The 21,863-nt window shown below is 41.0% G+C and overlaps 2 protein-coding genes and 1 non-coding gene across 7 annotated transcripts in view; 2 read left to right on the top strand and 1 right to left on the bottom strand.

Moving 5' to 3' along the window:
• The window catches only part of DST (dystonin), a 501,678-nt gene extending 488,203 nt beyond the window's left edge, over positions 1-13,475 (bottom strand). For 2 of the 4 annotated variants that reach the window (XM_031935626.1, XM_031935628.1), the window contains exons 1-2: positions 13,052-13,475; positions 12,430-12,464 (exon numbers count right to left, since the gene is read on the bottom strand). In XM_031935626.1, coding sequence (XP_031791486.1) covers positions 12,430-12,464; positions 13,052-13,232 — 216 coding nt within the window. In that variant the 5' untranslated portion in view covers positions 13,233-13,475. Of the gene's footprint in view, positions 1-12,402; positions 12,465-13,051 lie in introns of all 4 variants that reach the window. The other 2 variants (XM_031935627.1, XM_023222949.1) reach the window with 2 other exon arrangements.
• Positions 4,086-4,195, top strand: LOC111549817. Its single transcript, XR_002733832.1, has one exon. It is a non-coding gene; the product is annotated as a U6 spliceosomal RNA (small nuclear RNA).
• A 144-nt stretch (positions 13,476-13,619) lies between the features above and the next one.
• Positions 13,620-21,863, top strand: part of BEND6 (BEN domain containing 6) — a 71,054-nt gene continuing 62,810 nt past the window's right edge. Inside the window, exon 1 of one of the 2 annotated variants that reach the window (XM_023222994.1) lies at positions 13,620-14,105. The gene's annotated coding sequence lies outside the window, so the exon portion shown is untranslated. The remainder of the gene's footprint in view (positions 14,106-21,863) is intronic. The other variant, XM_023222993.2, reaches the window with a different exon arrangement.

Genomic DNA, 21,863 nt, shown 5'->3' with positions numbered 1-21,863 from the left:
GCCTCCTGAGTAGTTGGGACTACAGGTGCGTGCCACTAAGCTTGGCTAATTTTTGTATTTTTGGAGAGACAGGGTTTTGTCATGTTGCCCAGGCTGATCTCAAACTCCTAGGCTCAAATGATCCTATTGCCTTGGCCTCCCAAAGTGTTAGGATTATAGGCATGAGCCACTGCACGTGGCCAGTGAGTGTGGTGTTTCTAGAAGTATCGGTTAGGTCAAGATAGTTGGTAGAGTTGTTTAGATCTTTACTTACATTTTTACTGATTTTCTGTGTGGATGTTCTATCAATTGCTGAAAGAGGTATGCTTCTAAACTCTGTTGATCACAGACTATGATTACAGCATTGTCTAATTCTGCCTTTACTTTTGAAATGTTTATGTCATACATTTTGAGGTTATGTTTACATTAGGTAGATACACATTTATGATAATGTCTTCCAGAATTATTGGTCCTTTCATCATTGTGGGACATCCCTCTTTGTCTCTGTTAATACCATTTGCCTTGATTATCTATTTTAGCTAATATTAATATAGCCACTCTAATCTTCTTATGATTATTCTTTGCATCATTTATATTTTTTCCATTCATTCACTTTCAGTCTGTGCCTTCATACTTAAACTGAATTTCTTGTAAATAGCATATAGTTAGGCCCTGCTATTTATCGATTCTGGTCATCTATGTCTCATAATTGGAGTGTTTAGCCCATTAATATTTAATGTAATTATTGATATTGTTAGATTTAGGTCTATTATTTTATCATTTATTTTCAATCTGTCTCTTCTGGTTTTTCGTTCCTGTGTTCCCTTTTTCTTGCTTTCTTCAGGTCATTTGGATATGTTTTAGAAGTTCTAGTTGGGTTTATCTCTTGGGTTTGCTTTTTTTAATTAGTTGCTCTGAGAGTTAAAATATGCATCCTCAACTTTTCATTCTACCTAAGTTAATATGCCACTTCATATAAAATGTAGAAACTTTGCAAATGTATAGGAATTCCATTACTCCCCGCCATTCTTTACACTAAAGGTGTCAAACATCTATATGTTTTATACACCCCACAAGACAATGTTATAATTTGTGCTCTATATTTACTGTAATATTTGCCATTTCTCACTTTTTTTAAAAAAAAAGATAGGGCCTTGCTCTGCTGCCCAGGCTAGAGTGCAGTGGCATGATAATGGCTCACTGTAGCCTCAAACTCCTGGGCTTAAGCAATCAGCCGCCTCAGCCTCCCAAGTAGGTAGGACTATAGAAGCACATCACCATGCCCGACAAATTTTTTAAATTATTTTTTTGTATAGACAAGGTCTTGCTATATTGTCCAGGCTGGTCTCGAATTCCTGAGCTCAAGCAATTCCTCTGCCTCCACCTCCCAAAGTGCTGGGATTACAGGCATGAGCTACCACACCCGGTCCAATATTTGCCATTTCTGATGGCCTTTATTCAAATATACCACCACATTTCTCAAATTTAGTTAAACAGATTACCAAAGCACAGCATTTGGCTCTCATCTGGCACGAATGCATAAATTATAGATAAAAAATTGCCTCAAATCTTTCCTTTTAAGCTTATGACAGTGAAAGCAATACCACTTGGCACTAATGTGACTGTAGGTAAAACACAAATTCAGGAACTGGAATTGGATGACAGTACTGGTTATAAGGTAAAATGGTTACAAAATAATTCAGAACTATTTTTAGATTACAAATTGACATAAAAACATTAAATATCAAACTTTGATTTAAAACTCTCAAAGGATGAAAGTTCCTTCAATTAAAAAAAAAATAGGGATATTTTCAACTCATTTTCTTTTTTTTTGAGACGGAGTTTCACTCTTGTTGCCCGGGCTGGAGTTCAATGGCATGACCTCAGCTCACCATAACCTCCATCTCCCAGGCTCAAGCGATTCTCCCACCTCAGATCCCAAGTAGCTGGGATTACAGGGGCCCGCCACCACACCTGGTTAATTTTGTATTTTTAGTAGAAAAGGGGTTTCTCTATGTTGGTCAGGCTGATCTCGAACTCCCAACCTCAGGTGATCTGCCCACCTTGGCCTCCCAAAGTGCTGGGATTGCAGGCATGAGTCACCGCACCCGGCCAATTTCAACTCATTTTCTAAAGTGTCTGAATTTGTGTATCCGTGAACAAAACACAGGATAAGACATAAGTAAGGTATAACTATATGTCTAAAATAAAATATGGGGCCAGGCAGAGTGGCTCACTCATGTAATCCCAGCACTTTGGAAGACCAAGGCAGGCAGATCACCTGAGGTCAGGAGTTCTAGACCAACCTGGCCAACGTGGTGAAATCTTGTCTCTACTAAAAATATACAAATTAGCTGGGCATGGTGGTGAGCGCCTGTAATCCCAGCTACTCAGGCAGCTGAGGTAGGAGAATCACTTCAACCCAGGAGGCAGAGGTTGCAGTGAGCTGAGATCACGCCACTGTACTCCAGCCTGGACAACAGAGAGAGACCCTGTCTCAAATAAATAAAAAAATAAGATACAATATGAAAAGCATCTGTCTCTTTCCCCTTAAGGAAAAGAGGGATACTAGATATCTGGGGAAGCTGGCAAATTCATGAGAATTGAGAATGAAACTGAGTTGTAGAAAACTTCAAATATTCATTCATTCATCCAACATTTACTGAGCTTCACTATGTGTCAGATTCTAAACTAAGAACTGGGGTTATAGACTGCCTTTAAGAGTCTCACAATAACAAAAAAAAAAAAAACTAAATTGTTACTATGAGGCAGGAGTCATGAAAGTTTCCTTAAGGAGATAACTTATGAACTGGACTTTCAAGAAAGAGCAAGAGTTACCCTTTTTTTGCTTGAGTATTTTTGTTTTTGTTAGAGGTGTATGAAAAAAGAGAGGAAAGAAATAGAAAGAGACTTTATTAGTTGGAAATAACATGGACAAAAACAATAATCCTAAAAGATCATGGTCCATTTGAAGAATTATAAGAAGTGTGGACAAATGGTAGACTCGACCTATTACAGGACATCAGTACAAGGAACCCTTTGACATTACACTAAGAATGAACTTGGTGATCTTGAAAGAAGTGGGAAGCTACTGAAGGATTTTAAGTAGGGGAGAAATATGCATTACCCAACTCTTTCTCCCTTGCCTACCTCTACTACACATACTAGGAAAGATAAAACCTCACATCCCAAGCCTCCTTTATAGTGACAGATGGCCTGTGGCAGTTCTGACCAGTGAAGGGTAAACAGAAATCTAACTGAAAAGTCTTCTGGCAAATATTCAGATTTTCTGATAAATAACCATGGCTGGCGCTGCCCGTTCCCCTCCTTCCTTCCTTGAATTTAGACACCATGTCTGTAACTGTGCCAACCACTCTCCAACCACAAGGGAATGACCAGATTATCCCAAATATACTGAAAAGGACATGGTAGAACTGCTCAAGCAAAGCCTGTGGCCATCTCTAGCTTTCTTGTTATGAGAGAATAGAAATCCCTGTTTATTAATAAACCATTTTAAGTTGGGTTTTCTATTACTTAAATCTGAATGTCTTCATAAATTATAGAAGTTTTAATAATTAATTTGTCTTTTCAAATGATCTTTATTAAGTTGGTGTTGATGGGCTGGGGAAGGGGATGCAGAGAGACTAGTCCAGAGGTTTATGATAGGGCTTGAACCAAATAAACTGCAATGGGAATACAACGAAAGGCAGAGTCCGGAGACATTTAAAAGAGAAGACAGATGGCGCAGGATGGATGAGGGAGCCGTCTATTCTATCTTCTATATTCCTAGTTTAAAAAACTGCAGGGGTTTGGGGACTGGATATGAGACTATTGCCATTCTCCAATATAGGTGCATAAGATGTGGTAAAGGACTGATGAGTTCAGTTTTGGACATGTTCAGTTTGAGATGCCAATGAGACATCTATGGGAAAATGAGGAAAAAGTAGGTGACTCTGAACCTAGAGATCAAAAGTGAGGTCTAAATTTGATAGATTTCAGAGTAACCATGATATGGGGGTAAACTAAAACAGTGAGTATGGTGAGATCCCACAAGTAAAATCTGAACAGGCAAAAATGAGGCCCAGCAAATCTATTGCCAGAAAGTAGTGCTCGGTTGGGCAGCACATATATTAAAATTGGAAAGATACAGAGATTAGCATGGCCCCTGCACAAGGATGACACTGAAACACAAATTTGTGAGGCATTCCATATTTAAAAATTAAAAAAGACAGAAGATTAGTGGCTGCCTAGAGTTAAAGGATGAAGGAGGGAGGGGAATAGTGAATAATTGCTAATGGGTATAGGTCTATTTTGGGGGTGATGAAAATGTTCTAAAATTAAATCATGATGATGGTTGCACAACCTTGTGAACATACCGAAAACCACTTAATTATACACTTAAATGGGTGAACTGTATGGTATGTAAATTATATCTCAATAAAGCTGTTTTCTTCTTTTAAGTAGGCCTAAGACAGGGAATGTCAAGTTATAAGTAGGAAGAGGATTCAGTGCAAAAACAGAGAAAGCCGGGGCCAGAAAGGGGCAGGGGATTAAGAGGGTGTTGTCTAGAAACCAGAAAGGAAATATCAAGAAGGAATCAGTGGCCAATAGTATCGAATACTGGATAGATCAACTAAATTAAAGACTAAAATAATCAATTTATCAATTTGGAAATAATTGGTGAGCTAAGTGTGAGTTGTTCTAAATAGTAGCAGCAGAAGCCAGATTAAATTAAGTTGAGGAATAAATGAGAGGTGAGGAATAGAAGGTAATGAAGCTTTTTCAGGAAACTTTTCTTGTCAAGAGAAGAGTTGGTGGCATAGTGAGGTTCTGGGCTGTTGCTATTATTTCCAATAGGAAGCACATGTGATGTTTATAGGTAAGGGAAAGGAGCCAGCAGAGAAGGAGCGATTGAGGATAAAGAAGGAGGGGATGACTAATAGAATATCCCCCAAGAGATGGGAAGAAAAGAATTCACAACATAAGCATAAAATATCAGTGTGGACAACAGATGAATTTTTCACTGGACTGGGAAGGAAGGCTAAGATGCCAGTTGGTTCTTAGGTGCAATAAGTTTAAGGAGCTATTACTTGATGCATTAATACTCTTTGTGAGTCAGGAGATAAAAGGTCACTGGCTGAAGGTGAGAGAGTAGGCTTGAGGACTTCAGAGGAGGGTAAACATTTAGGAATAATTATTAGGAGAGAAATTTTAAAGGAAGAAGTTGAAAAGTTGCTACATACATTTCAAATACTTTTAACAACTTTAATGTATTCCAGTCAATAAAAAGGTCTTTTTACATAATGAATTACCTGCAAATTTATTATACTTCGTATTAAACTTTGTAGTGACCACACTAAACACATGAGCAGGTTGCCATAAATCCCTGGAGAGATGGTGTCTGCAGTCAGAATATAACCCAATGATGCTGATCCTTGGACCTCAGAAACATGGTACCCTTCAAAAGCTCAGCCTCAGGGTCACCAGAAAGGCCCCCAACTGGCCATTTTCCAAGGCCCTCTGCAGCAGAGGCCATAACTCTTTGCCCTCCCTAGGTGAAAGAAGTGATTGGGTTGTTTTGTTATAGTTGCTGGAAAAGAAATCAAAAGGTGATTTTTTTGCTTCTCTCTTTTTTTTTTTTCCTGAGACAGAATCTTGCTCTGTTGCCAGGCGAGAGTGCAGTGGCACTATCTTGGCTCACTGCAACCTCTACCTCCCAGGTTCGAGTGATTCCCCTGCGTCAGCCTCCAGAGTAGTTAGGACTACAGGCACGCACCACCACGCCCAGTTAATTTTTGTATTTTAGTAGAGACAGGGTTTCACCATGTTGACCAGGATGTTCTCCATCTCCTGACCTTGGGATTGGCCCACCTTGGCCTCCCAAAATTCTGGGATTACAGGCGTGAGCCACTGTACCCAGCCTGCTTCTCTTAAGAGGACTCATAGCAGGTGCCCTCCTAAAGTGTTCAAATAAAATAATGCTATGTCAAAGCCTTTTGTTAACTGTCATGTAGTATACACAAATCATTTCTATTGTAGCTGACACCTATGTATACTTCCAGCTCTATATTCCTTTACGCGATCTCAAGAGTCCCTCTCTCTAACCATACTGGTGTACAACAAGCCCTGAAAACAGGCATGTGCTTTCCTAAATCTTATCTATTCTCATGCCCTTATACCAACCTGGGATTTTGCTCTCACTGTCTCTGAATCTACTCAGGTATAGTAGGCCCCACTTATCCACCACAGATCCATTCCAAGATCCCAGTGGATGCCTTAAACCATGAATAGTACTAAACCCTATACATACTATGTTTTTTTCCTATAGATACATACCTATGTTAAAGTGTAATTTAATTATGTAAATCTGATGCAACACATTGCCATCAATTAGAATATGTTTTCTATTCATGTCTTCCACCCACATATTTAATGTCTTTTCCATCTTAACTAAGCACTTATCATGCACTATGGCCATAACTTTTAGAATTTAAAGTGTGACAGCAAAACTATCATGAATTTCTTTTTCCTTCTTCACAATTTCACAGATAGAGGATTCATTCTTGTGGCATATCTTAGAAGCTTCAGCATACGATTTTTTTTTTCCTTTCCTTACTAAGAAGTTTTACCTTTTCACTTTAAGGAAGCATTTTATGGCTTCTCTTTGGCATATCTGAATTGCCAGCATCACTACTCTTGCACTATGGGGCCATTATTAAGTAAAACAAGGGTGACTTGAACACAAGCGTGGCAATGCAGTTGACAGTAAACCTGATAACTGAGATGGTCAGAGTATAAAGTACGGATTTGCTAGACAAAGGGATGATTCACATGTTGGGAAGGACAAAGTGGGATTGGAGAAGGGCAGCTCAGGGTTCCATCGTGCTACTCAGAATGGCACGCAATTTCAAACTTATGAATCATTTATTTCTGTAATTTTCCACTTAATATTTTCAGACAACAGTCAGCCATGGGTAACTGAAAGCATGGAAAGCAAAACCACAAAGAGGGGACTACTGTACTTACCATACAACCTTAAGGCTTCAGCATAAATATCACTCCTCTTGGAAGGCTTCTCTAATCACTTGAGCTAGAGGCAACCATTTCACCAGAACTATTCCAATCATTTCTTTTCTATACATAATTTGTTACTTGGTATTTACGCTAATGATGCTTTTTTATTTACCTGCCTTAAGCACCTAGAAGACAGGAATCACGTTTTCATGGTGCCTTTACAGCATGACACTTTGTATGTAGTAGACACTTGGCCTATTACTTCTGGAAGAGGCTCAGAGATCATTCTCACATTACCAGTCAAAATACAAAAACCTAAGTCTCAACGACAAAAGAGACTTGACCAAGGTGACACAGTTCGTGGCAGAGCTATAACCCAAAACCAGAATTTTGATCTCCTATTCTTATAATCCTTACATTATGCCAATAATTATTGTTATTATTCTAGTTCTATTTTGCCATCCAGATCTCAAAGAGAGTCATTCTTGAGCCTTAAGACTACATAAAGATGCAAACTTCTCTGGAAAATATTTTGTTTCAATTCTAATCTAGATGAATTTAATTGGCTTGGATGCATGAAAAACAGTGGGAGTTTTTTTTGTTTTTTGTTTTTGTTGCTTTGTTTTGTTTTGTTTTTTTTGAGACGGAGTCTTGCTCTGCCGCCCAGGCTGGCGTGCAGTGGCCGGATCTCAGCTCACTGCAAGCTCCGCCTCCCGGGTTCACGCCATTCTCCTGTCTCAGCCTCCCGAGTAGCTGGGACTACAGGCGCCCGCCTCGTCGCCCGGCTAGTTTTTTGTATTTTCTATTAGAGACGGGGTTTCACCGTATTAGCCAGGATGGTCTCGATCTCCTGACCTCGTGATCCGCCCGTCTCGGCCTCCCAAAGTGCTGGGATTACAGGCTTGAGCCACCGCGCCCGGCCTGTTTTGTTTTTCTGTTTCGTCACCAAGTAGCTAAAGTCAGGGTTAATTATACGATAGTGTTGACTCTGGTATGATAAACTCTGTGAATAGGATTAATTTGTCTTTTTTACATATGTATTGGCTGTACACTTTTACACAGCAGCTTCCGATGCTCTCATCACATTTGTGATTCATAGTTGGAAACAGCCCAGCAGTTCAGTTCGCATAACAGAAAAAAACCAGTAACTATAAAATTTCAGCACCAATATTGGGAGTGACCTAGAAGGAATTGTCAAGGGCAGGGGCTCCATCTCCAACCCTTTGTTAGCCCTATTGTCTAGCATAGTACTTTGGACAGAAGGAGAAAATAAATGTGTTTATTTGAAAAATAATTGGGTGACACTCAATGAATACTACATCATGTGCACACTTAACAACTTATGGCTGACTTAATTAGTATAAATTAATTTAGACCTGAATTGTAACTCTAGACAAATAACTTATTTATAAAGATAACCTAATTATAAAGGATTGCTCAATAATAAACTATCACTTTCCCTAATCCACTAAATTAGGTAATTCTTAATGAAAGATGAAAATTTAATGAGATGCTGTGAAATGTGGTTATTTTGCTGGCCATTCTCCAACGATTTGGTACAGGGACACGTGAGGAACATAATGAGGACAACAAGGCTTAGGTGGACCATTGTTTCATTTAGGATAACTTACATAATCACTGGAAAAAAACTAAATGATTTGCCAATTCAGTATTGTAAGAAATGTCAACTAAAAACTCAATTTCTTTCAGCGAAAATTTTGGGCTATGATTCCCTGGGCTGTGAGTGGCATGATTCAACACCACAGGACAGATAATATGTAGCCAGATAATTCTTGTGTTATTCAGTCCTTATCTTGTTATGTGACTCTTTGGGAACTGCTTACCTCTTTTGTTTCCTTTGCCTAAAACAGGAAATGGAGATATTTACTCAAAAACTGGTAGATATAGAACACACTCTTCTCCTTCCTTATGTCAGACAAGGCTTCCCTTATTCCACTGAGCTCATGAATAGGGATTATTTACCACTATTCACTCTGGATATTCTCAAAGGGCATTATAATAGTCTCCATTCTACTGAAGTACTCCCAAGACCCTTTCTTATAATCTAATGGTACCTCAATTACCCATATCACTTTCTGAAATTTCCTTAAAATCAGGATTGTCACAGCCTGACTTTCACCACAGGAATCTAAGGTAACGGGTAATCACTATTTAAACTCACAGCATAAAGCATTATAAATCCTCAGGAAGAGTACACTTCTTAGATAACAAGATTCTAGAAACCAGAATGAACACTTGGTTTCTAGACTGTCTTACTACATCAATGTGAAATCACTTCTCTTCATTAGCTGTTTAGAACAACAAGAACAAAAACACTGTATAAGTGTTTAATAAGGATACAGAAAACACGTATTTCTGTCCATTACTGAAGTTACACTGGTCAGGCCTTGCTAGTGGCATTAATAATTTCACATTCTCATATGCTATTTATTAACATTTAGAAGACTACTAAAAAGCTAGTAAAGTTTGCAACTATGTAAAAATAAAAAGGGTTGGCAGTTATGGTTCCAAAACATCATATAAACATCATATTATTTATTTCTAGTTTCATGAGGAAGAAACTGAAGAAATGTGTTTACTATATATATACTTAGTGAGGAGAAAATAGCTGGAGCTCCTCAGATGAAGAAGGTGGCTTTTTTCCCTACTGCAGAACTTCTCCAAAGCAAATTGAGTTCTGGTATCATGATTTTTTTTCTCTGGAGTATTTCTCTGACTACCTGAAAAGGAACCGGCTAAAACTTCCTGTGCAATTGGACTCCTTCCTGGGCGTGTGGGTACCAGAAGCAATACCTTCTGCCAAGTAAAGCATCAAAGTGCTCACTGAACTTCTTCATCTGTACAAGGGCTGGCCCAAAGCTTTTTCGTGGTTCAAAGTGAGTCAGCAGATCCTAAACTCATTTTCCTTCTTTGAACACGGTAGAAACGCTGAAAGTGAATTATCTGCTTACTGAGAATGGAAGGAGAAATAGAAAGTACTAAATTCTTAGTTCAATGTGACTATGATTTGTCAGAAATGAAAATATTTTCTTGGATAATTATTTTGCAGCAGCTACTACTAAAAAGCAACAAGAATATTCATTATGCTACACGAAATCTGTTTTTTAAATTTGCTTAAATCCAAGTAAATTCAGAGGTATTTCTCAAAGAGAAAGTCTTGCAGAAAATGGCATCTTGATAGAAAAGAGAAAAGAAAAATATTCCCTACATTTTCCTTAAGGGAAAATATTTCATTTGTGTAAGCAACGTAGTGATGAAATATGACATTCTTTTGCAACACAGTCCCATAATTTTCACTTATAAAATAGCATTCTTTGAGTGGTTTATCAAAACAGCTTGCTGATGGGTAGCCCATAAACAAATTAAACTAATAATACGTTTAAATTTTTCAGAAACAAAAATCAAACCAAATCCATTTTGTTTCAATTTGTGACTTACATTTTTAGCACAAACTCCAGGGCAATTTTTACAAGCCTGGAAAGATCCAGTAAGAGTTGAGATTTAGCAAATGTTGAATTCTGAGCAATGTCCTGAGAATGTGCATTTTTCTTTTCTGCCCAACTCTGAGTTCTATTTGCCCAGTTTCAGAAACCAGCACTCACTAGGATATTTTTTTTTCATCCATTCATTCAATAAATATTTATTAATAACCCACTGTATACAAGGCACTGAGCCAAATAGTGGGGATACAGCCCTACACAAGAAATATATGGTCCTGCCCTCAAAGAGCTCACAGTCTAGTAAACAAGGCAAATATCACACAAAGATGTCAAACTGTACGAGGAATCTTATGAAGTGAGTTAAGGCATTAAACAACTACCCCCAGCTTTCCTAACCAAATGCAAGCTCAGGACAAAAACATTCAACTGAGAGATAACTAAACAAGACATAGTTGTATCTCATTTTTTGTTTGTGCTTTAGCTGAAATATCTGATGGCTAGTATAATAATCCATAACAGGATTATTATTCTGGTTCTATCATTTATGTGTGTGGAACTGGTTACCTCCTTTTAAAATCAAAATCCTGTATTTTGGTGTTTGCACTCTCAATTATTTACTTCTCATCACATCTGAATGGGCTGTTCTGTTGAATTAATCTCACATTTGAAAACTGTTGCTTTACAATAGTCCCGGTTTTTTATGTTTTCCATAAACTTGAATTAATTAATTTAATAAAGACTTGAAAATTTGCAAACATTATCATTTATTTTTATATACTTCAAAATTCAATTTTACAAAATATAATGATAGCTACCAAATACTGAATACTTATTATGAGCTAAGTAGGATTCCTCTTTACACAGTTTCTTGTAATTTCCTCCACCTTCCTATAACCCTGCAAGATACTAATGGCTCTATCTTACAGATGGGTAAACCGAGGCACCGAGACATATCACACAGCTAGTTAATGTAAAGCCAGAAATGGAACCTCTGATTACCTGACTGGTCAACTTATCCTCTCAAGAATCCTAAATTGAATAGAGTTCTTGCCCTCCAGGGCTATATGCAGTAGAATTACTCTTTATGCAACATTTTAATGATATTGCAAAAATACAGTTAAAGTTTTAAAGCAACTAGAACCCAATAAAACATCTAGGGTGACATAAAATATCTAATTAATGAAATGAAAGGTAAGATAACTTCAGGTAAATGGAGGGCGTTTAACTATGAAGTCTTTGCCAACATGAGTAAACTGCACCAAGCAGCAACTTCCAAGCCTGGCGGCGTGCAACTTTCCTAAAAAAAGGGGAAATTATCTTAGGATAAGTGGAGGTTGGCCTGAAAACTCCTAAAGAAATCCTAGGTCAGGGAGAGCTTGCGTTTCTTCAGTGGAGCTGGTTCCTGGGTGCAGTGATTAGGAGTTAATTGCCCTAGAGGGACGGTCCACGTTTCGAGAGTGGAGACTAGCACAAGCATTTAATTTAAGCACACACTACCGTCATTGCTTTGCAAAAATCATCAGATGGTCCCCATTAAAACATGGAGAGCTTTATGAGAGAACAGAAATGTAAACTTGAAAATCGAAAATGAAATGCATATGGATCAAACTGTTCTGCACTAACCTCTTCGTTTATCCCAGAGTCAACTGACAGCACCCAGAAAACACTTCCACCAGCAAAATACAAACTGTAAACTCAAGTGACATCCAGCCTGTGGCTAAGTTTTTTAAGGTCTGCAGCACTTTTAGTGTTTGCCTTTTCCCCTCTTGTACAACAGCTCCACTACATAAATTTGCTAAAACCGTTCGCTGGGCACTAATATGGAATCACTTAAAAAGAAACATGCCACTTTCAGCTAGGGGACAGCATGCTCGTCATTCAGTGTCCTACTGGTTTCTTAACACGCATATATTAATATTGGTACTCAGGAAAGAGAACTTCTTCTGACCTTGAGCGTGCGCGCTAAATAAATTACCTCAGAACGAAAGTGGTGCGATCTCAAAACAGCATCTGGGGAGAAAAGAGAGAAATGAGACTTCATTTAACTCCTTGTTCTTCACCTAAGTGATTCATGACTTACCTGGGAGACCAGGGTCGGGAAAGCACATCGCAGACGCCTGGAATTCGGTGGGACATCCTGGGGGAAGGAGGAGTAGTCCTGGGGCCATCGGTCTCTAGGTGATTTCTCCGCGAGAAGTTTGCATGAAAGTTCTGGGGGAGTTGGGGAGTCCCGAACTTTCCATGCCTTACTTTCTTACCCCTACGCTCCAGCGAAGGACGGGTGAAGGCAAGGCTGCCGCAGCCCCGGACTACGCTCAAATTACCCTTAAGGCTTTAGCAAACTGACTGAAAATTTGAATTCGTTTCTCCCCTCCCTGCCCTCTGCATCGCCGTGGTTATTCAAACCTGGGAGACTGGAGGGCGGAGGTGAGGGCAAAAAGGGCAAGGGGCGTTAAATAAAGAAACGTACTCAGCCTGGGGAGTGGGCAATGATGGGGCTAGGGGCAGCCGAGGAGAATTGAGGGAGCCGCGCTTCACTCTCCAAATCGGCTTAAATGTTCCTGGTAGCCGCAGAAACCCGTCGCGGCGTGTCTTACCTCGGCTTCTCGAACGACCCGAGAAGACCGATTTCATCGGATGCCTCCCTTTCTGGAGCTTGCGGTGCCAGCAGCAGAAGAAGACGATGGTGGCGATGGTGCCCAGCAGAAGCAACAAGAGGAAGAGGGCACATTGGATGCTGTAGGGTCTCAGCAAGACGAGGAAAGCCGCGGCGATCATGGTGCGGGCGAGGCGGGGGCGACTCGACGGCGGGGCTGGAGGGCGGCGGCACAGGCACCCGCGCGGGGCGCACGCCGGGACGGCGGGCACGGGTGAGCGCGGCTCAGCGCGTCATGCCCGGCGCTCGCGGCCCCGCGCCCAGCCCAATGGCTGCGCACCCCGCGCCAGCCGCGCTACGCGAGTGATCCAGGGCTGCGGGGAGCGCTTGCCATGACTCAGCAGACAGCGACGAGGCTGCGACTCGGCGACTGGGATCCTCTCCCCTCCCTCCCGAGGCGCCCCCGCCCCCGTCCGTGCGCAGCCCCCGGGCGCAGCCCCGCCGGGGACGCGGCAAGTGGGGAGGAGCAGCGCCGCCGCCGCGGCCGCCCGGGCTCCGCGCATCGTCCTGCGGCCGCCGCCGACCTCAGCATCCCAGAAGCCGGGCGCACGTGGGTCGGGGCGGGGACGCGGCGCCCGGGCTGCAGCCGCGGCAGCCTGCTGGGGGCGGGAATGGGGCGCCGCGGCGGGGGCTCGGCTGATGACATCACGGCCGGGCTGCGGCAGCGCGGGCGCGCGGACATGGCTGCGGCGGTTTCGGCGGCGGCCGCGGGCTGCGCCCGGGCCTGAGAGCCCAGCGCCCCCCCGCGGGGCCGCCCGCCAGTCCGCGCCGTCCGCAGGTGCATTGACCGGGAGCCTCTAGCGTCCCGGACACCCGGGGCTTCCGCCTATCCAGCCTGCCTTGGCCAAATTGCTGCGGAGCCCATCGTCAGGGGGCGCCAAGGAGCCAGGGGGAAAACCGTGAGGCGCTGACAGGAGCCTCCCGGCGGTGCTACCCCCCACCTCCCACCTCCCTGCGCCCCGCCCCGAGGTTGGGGCTTTGAAGGATGCAGCCGGGTGAGCTATTGCTTGTGGGGGTTCCTCGCACGCTGAAGCGCGAGCGCCGGGAAGGGCCTTCCCTGGGAATTGGGATACTCCAGGAACGGGAGGCCCACTCCTCTCCAAGCCTCTCTAAACTAGGAGCGCTCTGGGGGTAGTACGCTCTGGTCTGCAGAGGTGAACTCTTCCACCCCAAACTTGGTACTTACTTCGCGGCTAAGAATTAGGCACTTTCGATCTTCTTGTATCCCTGGGTTTGCCCTAAAAACCCTGACTCATTTAGTGCATTTGAAGGGCGAGGCGATTTCAGATTTAGGGACCTGGCAGATGAAGTAAGTTGGGACTTGGCTTATAAATATTTGGGGGAGAAATTTTTTAGGGAATGTGAGGCAATAGTGATCTCTCACACTTGCAGGCACACTGTCTCCCTTTTGTCCCCTCCACACGTTTCTTCCTAACCAGCAAAAAGTATATGGCAGTTGGTGGCCAGGGGATTTAACACTGATGCAATGCCAGCGCGGAAGGTATGGCTAGAGCGCTGCAGTGTGCCTTTCTGCGGACGGCCACGGCCAGCTGGCCAGGAAGCGGCTGCTGCAGCAGTCTGCGGCATCTTGCGGCCTTGGCGGGCGGTGCTGTGCCGCGTTCTGCTGCCCCCAAGGCAATGCTGGCTTTCCCTGTGTGGGGCTGGATTGTTGGTTTCATTTACTCGCATAAGAAAACTTTAATTATAGTGACAAGGTAACACTTGACTGCATTTGCAGAGTTTCTTATAACGACTGTATTAGCCTCTTTTTTGGAATACCTAATAGACTGAAGAAATTGTGTCATAAAAATTTATAAAATTTTGAAAAGTAGGTAAATAATTGGGAGGAATAAAAGTTTTCTTTGCTTGTAGTGATCTCAAAATCATGTTGTTTTCCAACTATACAAAACCGTACAGCTCTGCGTAAAAGCTTAATCATTGATGTCCTTAAGGCCAGTAACACATTACCGTGTGTAAGTATTAAACCTAAAAAGGCATTGCTTAATGCAGTCTCTTAGTGCCAGATTCATAAACATGGAAAACGACAGATACGTTTTGTTTACAGCTGGTTTCCTAAAACGAAATAAACATTCGAATTGTTGACATGTTGCATCTCATTCATTCAGTTGTTTTGGATTGAACTCAGAAGGGACCTTGCTTGGAGACACTGCCTAAGGTGGGAATTTTGAATGGCAGCATGTAGGCTGCACTGCATTCCAGGATAGGCTTCATGGGTCTCTAGTACTCAGAGGGGGTGACAGGTAGCACTACATCATGTACATATGGCTAAAGGTTTCCTGATACCGCAGCCCACTGCAGTGGGAAACTGTATTCAACAATTATGCAGAGGTTGTTGAAGAAAATCCTGAGAGCTTGCAATGTGTGGCACATCAGGAAAGGAAGAATTCTCCACCTCATTGACTCAACAATGGCATGGTGGAGTAATTTTAAACAACAAAACTGAACTAATCGTGTGCAGACATTGGGAGAAATAACTAACAGAATTTTGGAAGATCATCTTTATGCTTCTCATTGACTGAAATTTGTAAGTGAGCTGAAATAGCCTACATATCCTTGAACAGAAACATGTCAAAGACATAGACACAGCATAGTATTCAAATTGCCCCAAACGCTATATTTTTTAACAACAAAAAGCAACTAAATCACTATTATGGTTTTCTGAGCTATTACTTTAGCACAATGGTTATCATCCTGCATCTTGCTGCAGCCATTTATAAGTTTCAAGTGCACACAAGAACATCATTTATCTCTCTTGGCAGGCAAATGCTTAACTGCCGTGCAATAGGATTACAGATATTTCTTTTTAGATGCATCCATTTCTGTTCTTTCCATCAATTGTCTTAAAGATGCTAATAATAAACAAACCAAATCCTTGAAATAATTTAGTATTTAGTTCCATTGTTATTTTCTGATTTGTTTGTTGCTAATTTATCATTTTTTCCAAATAATAGCATACATATTATTAATTGCTTCTTTCTGTGTGTTTACGTGGTACCTAATGCATTGTGGAATTCAATAAATACTAAATCAGCCAAGCAGTGCTTTTTGGAAGTTAATTTAGTAGTAATTATACCTTGCCTTCCTGGTAGGTTTTTGCTTAAAAAAAAGAATAATTGACATTGTATAAAAGTCACACACACAAAAAGAATTGTTAAGTTTGAGGGTAGGGATAGAGGGGGAGAGCCATGGCCAAATCTCTCATACAAAAAAATGAAAATTCATAATGGAAAAGTATGTATAATTTGTTGACTTATTTATTTATCATTGTCACCCAAAAGAAAACAAAAGAGTTGGGAAAGATAGCTCAGAGAGTTTGATACTACATATGTAGAAGATGGTCCATTATACAGCCTTTCTTCCCTTTAGAGTCTCAACCAAATTGGGAATAGACACAAGGAACCATAAGGAAATTAAAATATTGTGTTAACTCTATTCAAGATAAAGTCAGATTGAAGAAGACAGCTTAGCCTCAAGGTCAAAATGGGCCATCTCATTCATTTTTCCTCACTCAGCATGCCCACCCAGTCACAGCTGAAAAATGACAGACCTCCCCAACATTAGGGCAGGAAGGAACCCAACCTGTTCAAATTCCGGCATAAACACCAAAGGCAAAGGGAAGCCTGACACTTCCATAAGGCCCTCAGCATGTGTGAGTAAGAGACAGGCCCATGTGTGAGAAGGGAATTTTATACATCACTCCTGCCCACTAAAGGCTAGTAGGCCCTCCTGAGTTTTTCCATCACTAACTCTTTTCATTCCTGAAAGATAACAGTGAGTAAGGTACTTTAATAAGGTGGCAGAAACATCTTTCTCAGTACTTTCCTAGAGGCAGAAAGTTGTGGCACAAGTTCCTAATGTATGGATCAGGAAGAAACATCAGAAAGAAGAAAAGTTTCCACCCCAAGCTATGTAGCAACCAGTTGAGAAAAAGGGAGGAACTGAAGATAACTCAGGTTTCGAGCTAGGGTAGAGGAATAATTTGGAAGGAGAAGATAAAAAACTGTGTTTTAGACCCACTGAGGTGGAAGCGTCAGAAGGACAGCAGTGTGAAAATATCCAGCAAGCCCATGGAAATGTGGAGAGGTCAGAACCAAAAACAGATAAGGAGTCATCAACATTGTAGTTGGAGTAATGGAAATTAATGGAAATAGAGGAAATGACTAAGGAATAGATGCTAAAGAGCATCTCAGAATCAGAACTTTGGAGACAGCTTCCATTTGTGGCCTGGAGGATAGCAAAGTGGTAGAAGCCAAGTAGGGAGTGTTCCAATTTAGTGGCTCTCTGGAACAGATGCACAAATGGGAGGCTAAGAAGGGCAAGGACTGAGGACTGGTGACTAGGAGACCTCTGGAAACCTTTCAGAGAACTGATTCAGCATGGCAGGAGAGGCTAAAACCAGACATTAATGAGTTAAAGAGGGAATGAAAGATGAAAAAGAGGAGAGGGTTGTTGTCTACAATCTTTGCAGAAATTTAACTCTAAAGGGGATGAGTAGAAAAGCAATTAAATCCTGAATAAAGGCCAATGGTGATTATTTTGTCAGGCTAGGGATATTTGAACAAGTTTCTAGGGAATTTGGGAGATAGAGCCAGAAGAGGGAGAGAAATAATTAAAGAGAGGGGAGAAGAGGACATTCTCCTGGGGATTTGTGATTTAGTAATTTGTTCAAAATACCTTGAGTCCCCCCACGGACTGGTCTTTCTAGTCTCAGGTTGCTTTGGACTCTGCAGAGTTAAAATTGAGCCTGACTAGTTAGGATGGCTCCATGCCCATGGTTTCTTCCCCATCAAATCTGGGTACCAATACTCAGACTTGAATAATGACTTTTACGGAAAGATAAGGAATGTCTTGGAATGTAGCCTAGGTTGTCTGTGATTATTACCAATTTATATGGAAGTGAGTAAATTACCCAGTTGGTAATCACACAAGGACATTACATTGAAATATTACCCCCTCGAAAATGAGAAGTTTAGGTAAGAATGGCTCTAGCAATAAATTATTAGAAATAAAGCATACTGATTTTGGCCTGGTAACTTCCTTGTTTCTAGGTGAAGTGTTTTACATGTGCTTGTATTAAAAGGTAAAGGAGCTATATCATCTGGAAGAACCTACTTCATCTAAAATAAATTTGGAGGTGATTTCCAGCCACCAGAACCAGGGAAACCATCATGTGGATAGATTACTATTTTCTTTTATCCTTCTTCTTGAAAAACAAATTTTTTGAAAAAAAAATTTAGAATTTTCGAAAGGAAAATAATTGTAACTTGCAGTAATATCAGATATTATTTTCAGCAAATATTCCCTGGTAAAGGGCTTTATTTTACCATAATAAAAACTTTTAAAATAACTTAAAAGTATACTGAGAAAATATTGCAAATGGAATTATTTCAGATTGTTCTTTTAACATTTTAGCTATCGTAGAGCCTAATTAGATTTTGTTGTTCTACGGGTTACCAAACTGCAGAAGCCATGATAATTCCAGGGGGGTGAGAGGGGTGTTCTTTTTGTGTGTGTGAACATTACAGCTGGGTTTGGGAGCTTAAAAACATCAATATAATTGAATTCATCTACTATATAATGCTTTGCAGACAGTTTTTGGAAAGTAATCATTTATTATCCACAAGCAAATAGAATTCATTTATATAGTTTCCACACTGAGTGTGGGATTAGTCATGCGGCAAAATACTGAGTCATTTGGCCAGAAAATTTACTCATAGTTGTGTGCACTGCCAATGGAAAATTTGAGAGCTGTTCATAAATCAAATTATGAAACTCTTAGAGTTATAAATCACTGAGCAATATTGTTCGTTACTATTCAGATGGTATAAAATATTTTCACCATTTCTAAGAATGGGCAATTTACAAAGCAAGTTTGAAAGCTGAAGGTATTGGCTTCTAGATCCAAGATGAAACTTGCCATATAAGTTACAAACATTCTACATCTGGAACTTCTACACTTCTTAAGTAAAAAGATAAAAAAAATAAGGTAGGAGCTTTATCATTGCATGGCAAATGTTACAAGATGAATAAAATTTTGGTTATTATTTAAGAATTAAGTTCTAAGTTGTGTTGATAATAAAACTACAGCAACATTGAATAGCTAGAGTTCTACTATTTCTTACAATGATTCTTTGTCATTTAGGACTTTTGCATTACATAGTTTGTGCTAATAGAGTTGTATGCTAATGCATCATCAATGCACTTGTAGCAGAAAAAATAATGTCACTAGGAGAGCAGAGGTACTAAATGTACCAAGGAGAACAGAAAATTGTGATGAGCAACTGATGATTAGTAAAAGGTGTATTAATAATATATAGTTCCAGAGGTTATTGATATCTCCATGTAAGGACACCCCATGAATCTAGGAACAGAAAGAAAAGTACATCTTGAAAATGTCTTTGTAGCCACAAATACTTTATGGAGTAAAACAGGGCAACAAACAGCAAACACACTAAATTGGAATATAGCGGAGTTTATATTTCAAAGAAGAAAGCCATAAACCTAAGCCTGTTCTTGCCAGTCCTATCTCTACTGTAGAAGTTCAAACTGGAATTCATGAGTAGGTTTCTAGAGACCTGAAATTACACGTAAAGACTTGTGTCTCATTTTGAGGACATGGTCCATACCTTTCGTTAGATTCTTAATGAGTTCTCCAACTTCCCCAGTGAGAATCATAAGAATCATACAAATCCACATAGGTACTGAGGCTTCTGAATGCAGTATAAGTCATTTGATCCATCAACAATGGCAGCACCTGCGTACTCCTGAGATTATAAGTGTCTCAGGGACTATCCCTCCATGGTTAGCAAAGGAAACTTTCTGTTCTAAACTATAAAAGTTTAGATAAGTCTACCAAATGCAGGTGAGTGCTGCCACCCAAAGACTAAATGGAGATGATGTGCTGGGAGTTTCTTTGTCCTCTGGCATCTTTAAACACATTGGGAGAGAGACAAATGAGTCCCCTAAGGTAACTCCCACTGGGATGTCAGTTGTAACCCTAAGAGAAGAAAAGACTGTATTAATGATCTAAGACCACTTCCATGGACTTCTGTCATGGGCAGAAGGGCTAACTTGATTCCTAAGCTGCCTTCATGCCAGTTAACTACCCAATTTATATCTAGATGTTTGAATGGATAAGCCCATTCTAAGCCAACAGCACTAGTCCTGAAAGCTAGTCTTGGGTTCAGAGTCTGCATAAATTGCTACAGTCTTAAGGCCTAAAAGAGGGAAAAAGGAATTAGTATTAGGTTCCCAAAAACAACTCGTAGACATTCTGGTAAATATAGCCACCATTCTTCCTAAATCCTTCCCCAAGCCCACATTCAACAGTCTGCTGTGGAGTCTGCAGACCTGGCAACTGGTGCCCTCGATCCCACCAGGGTGATTCTGCACTCTGGTGGGAAGACTGCCCATCCAGCTGTTCAGTTTCACCTACTCGTCGTTTCTAGCTTCCCACCAGAACTAGAATGCGATGGTTTAAATTTTTTCCTTTGCAAAAACTCATGTAGAAATTAGATTATTGTTTTAACAGTATTGGGAGGTGGGACCTTTGAGAGGTGATTAGACCATGAGGGCTCTGCCCTCATGAATGGATTAATGCTGCTACTTTAGGAGTGGATTTGTTATAAAAGAGCTAGTTCAGCCTCTTCTCTCCTCTCTCTCTCTCTGTCTCTCTCTCTCCCCCCACCATCTTCATCTTCCACCATGTGATGACAGCAAGGCACTCACCAGATGCCAGCACCTTGATATTGGACTTTCCAGCCTCCAGTAGTGCGAGCCAATAAATTTCTGTTCATTATGAATTACTAAGCCTGGGGTATTCTGTTTCAACAGCACAAAACAGACTAAGACACCATTCTTGCCATATTTGTGGACCTCAACTCCCTCCCCACCACCATATTTCCAGGATACTAGGTCTCAATGTCACATCATCATGATCACATATTGTTATAGTATGAAGCTGGTTATTTCATTATGTTACTCTCTTACTCCAGTGGGCAAGTCCAGTTTCCTGAGGTATCCCGATCTCTTAGTCTGGCTAGTTCTTTTTCCTCCAAGTTCTCTTCTGACCCTCTAGGCTTGAAGGGTTTGGTGACACAACATTTATGCATTCCACACAGAAACAGACCTTGGATCAATATGATTTTCTGGGTGCCTCAGACCCCCTCTGGGCCTAGTGGGCGCTGTTCTTTGCACACTTTCAGTCTGTGGTCACTTGTAATGAGACAGGAATCTACCTAGAGAACACATTGCAGGATTGTAGTTAATGTATCAGACTTCCTGGTGGTCTGCTGTCTGGTGAGCTGTTAAAAGTCTAGGTCTTAGTGCCTAGATTAAGGGGCACCAGCAGCACCCTGGGAGTTGACAGGTATGATCATTGTTCATCTGTCCCCCTTCCCCAAAAGGCATGGGACAACATGTACCGGTCATCCTCATTACTGAATGGCTACCTTGATGTGGACCACCTAGTTATTTGTAGTAATAGCTAGCTCTTATTGAGTATCTACTCTCTGCTAAATGCTTTACATGCATTCACTCATATAATCCTCACAGCAGCCCCAAGTAGGTACTACTCTTATTCCTATTTTATAGATGAGAACTCCAGGGCTTAGAGGTGTAAGGAATAGCCTGAAGACTGCACACCTAGCAAGTGGCATCAAAATTCTTCAGCACTTCACAAACCACACAAACCATTCCTGTTGCATGTTTTTCATTTGCACTGCCTCCCTGCT

This window comes from Piliocolobus tephrosceles, chromosome 5, assembly GCF_002776525.5.
Source record: "Piliocolobus tephrosceles isolate RC106 chromosome 5, ASM277652v3, whole genome shotgun sequence".
In the NCBI taxonomy this organism is placed as follows: domain Eukaryota; kingdom Metazoa; phylum Chordata; class Mammalia; order Primates; family Cercopithecidae; genus Piliocolobus; species Piliocolobus tephrosceles.
The sequence above is the reverse complement of the archived record's forward strand: the minus strand, read 5'-3'. Positions and strand labels throughout refer to the sequence as shown.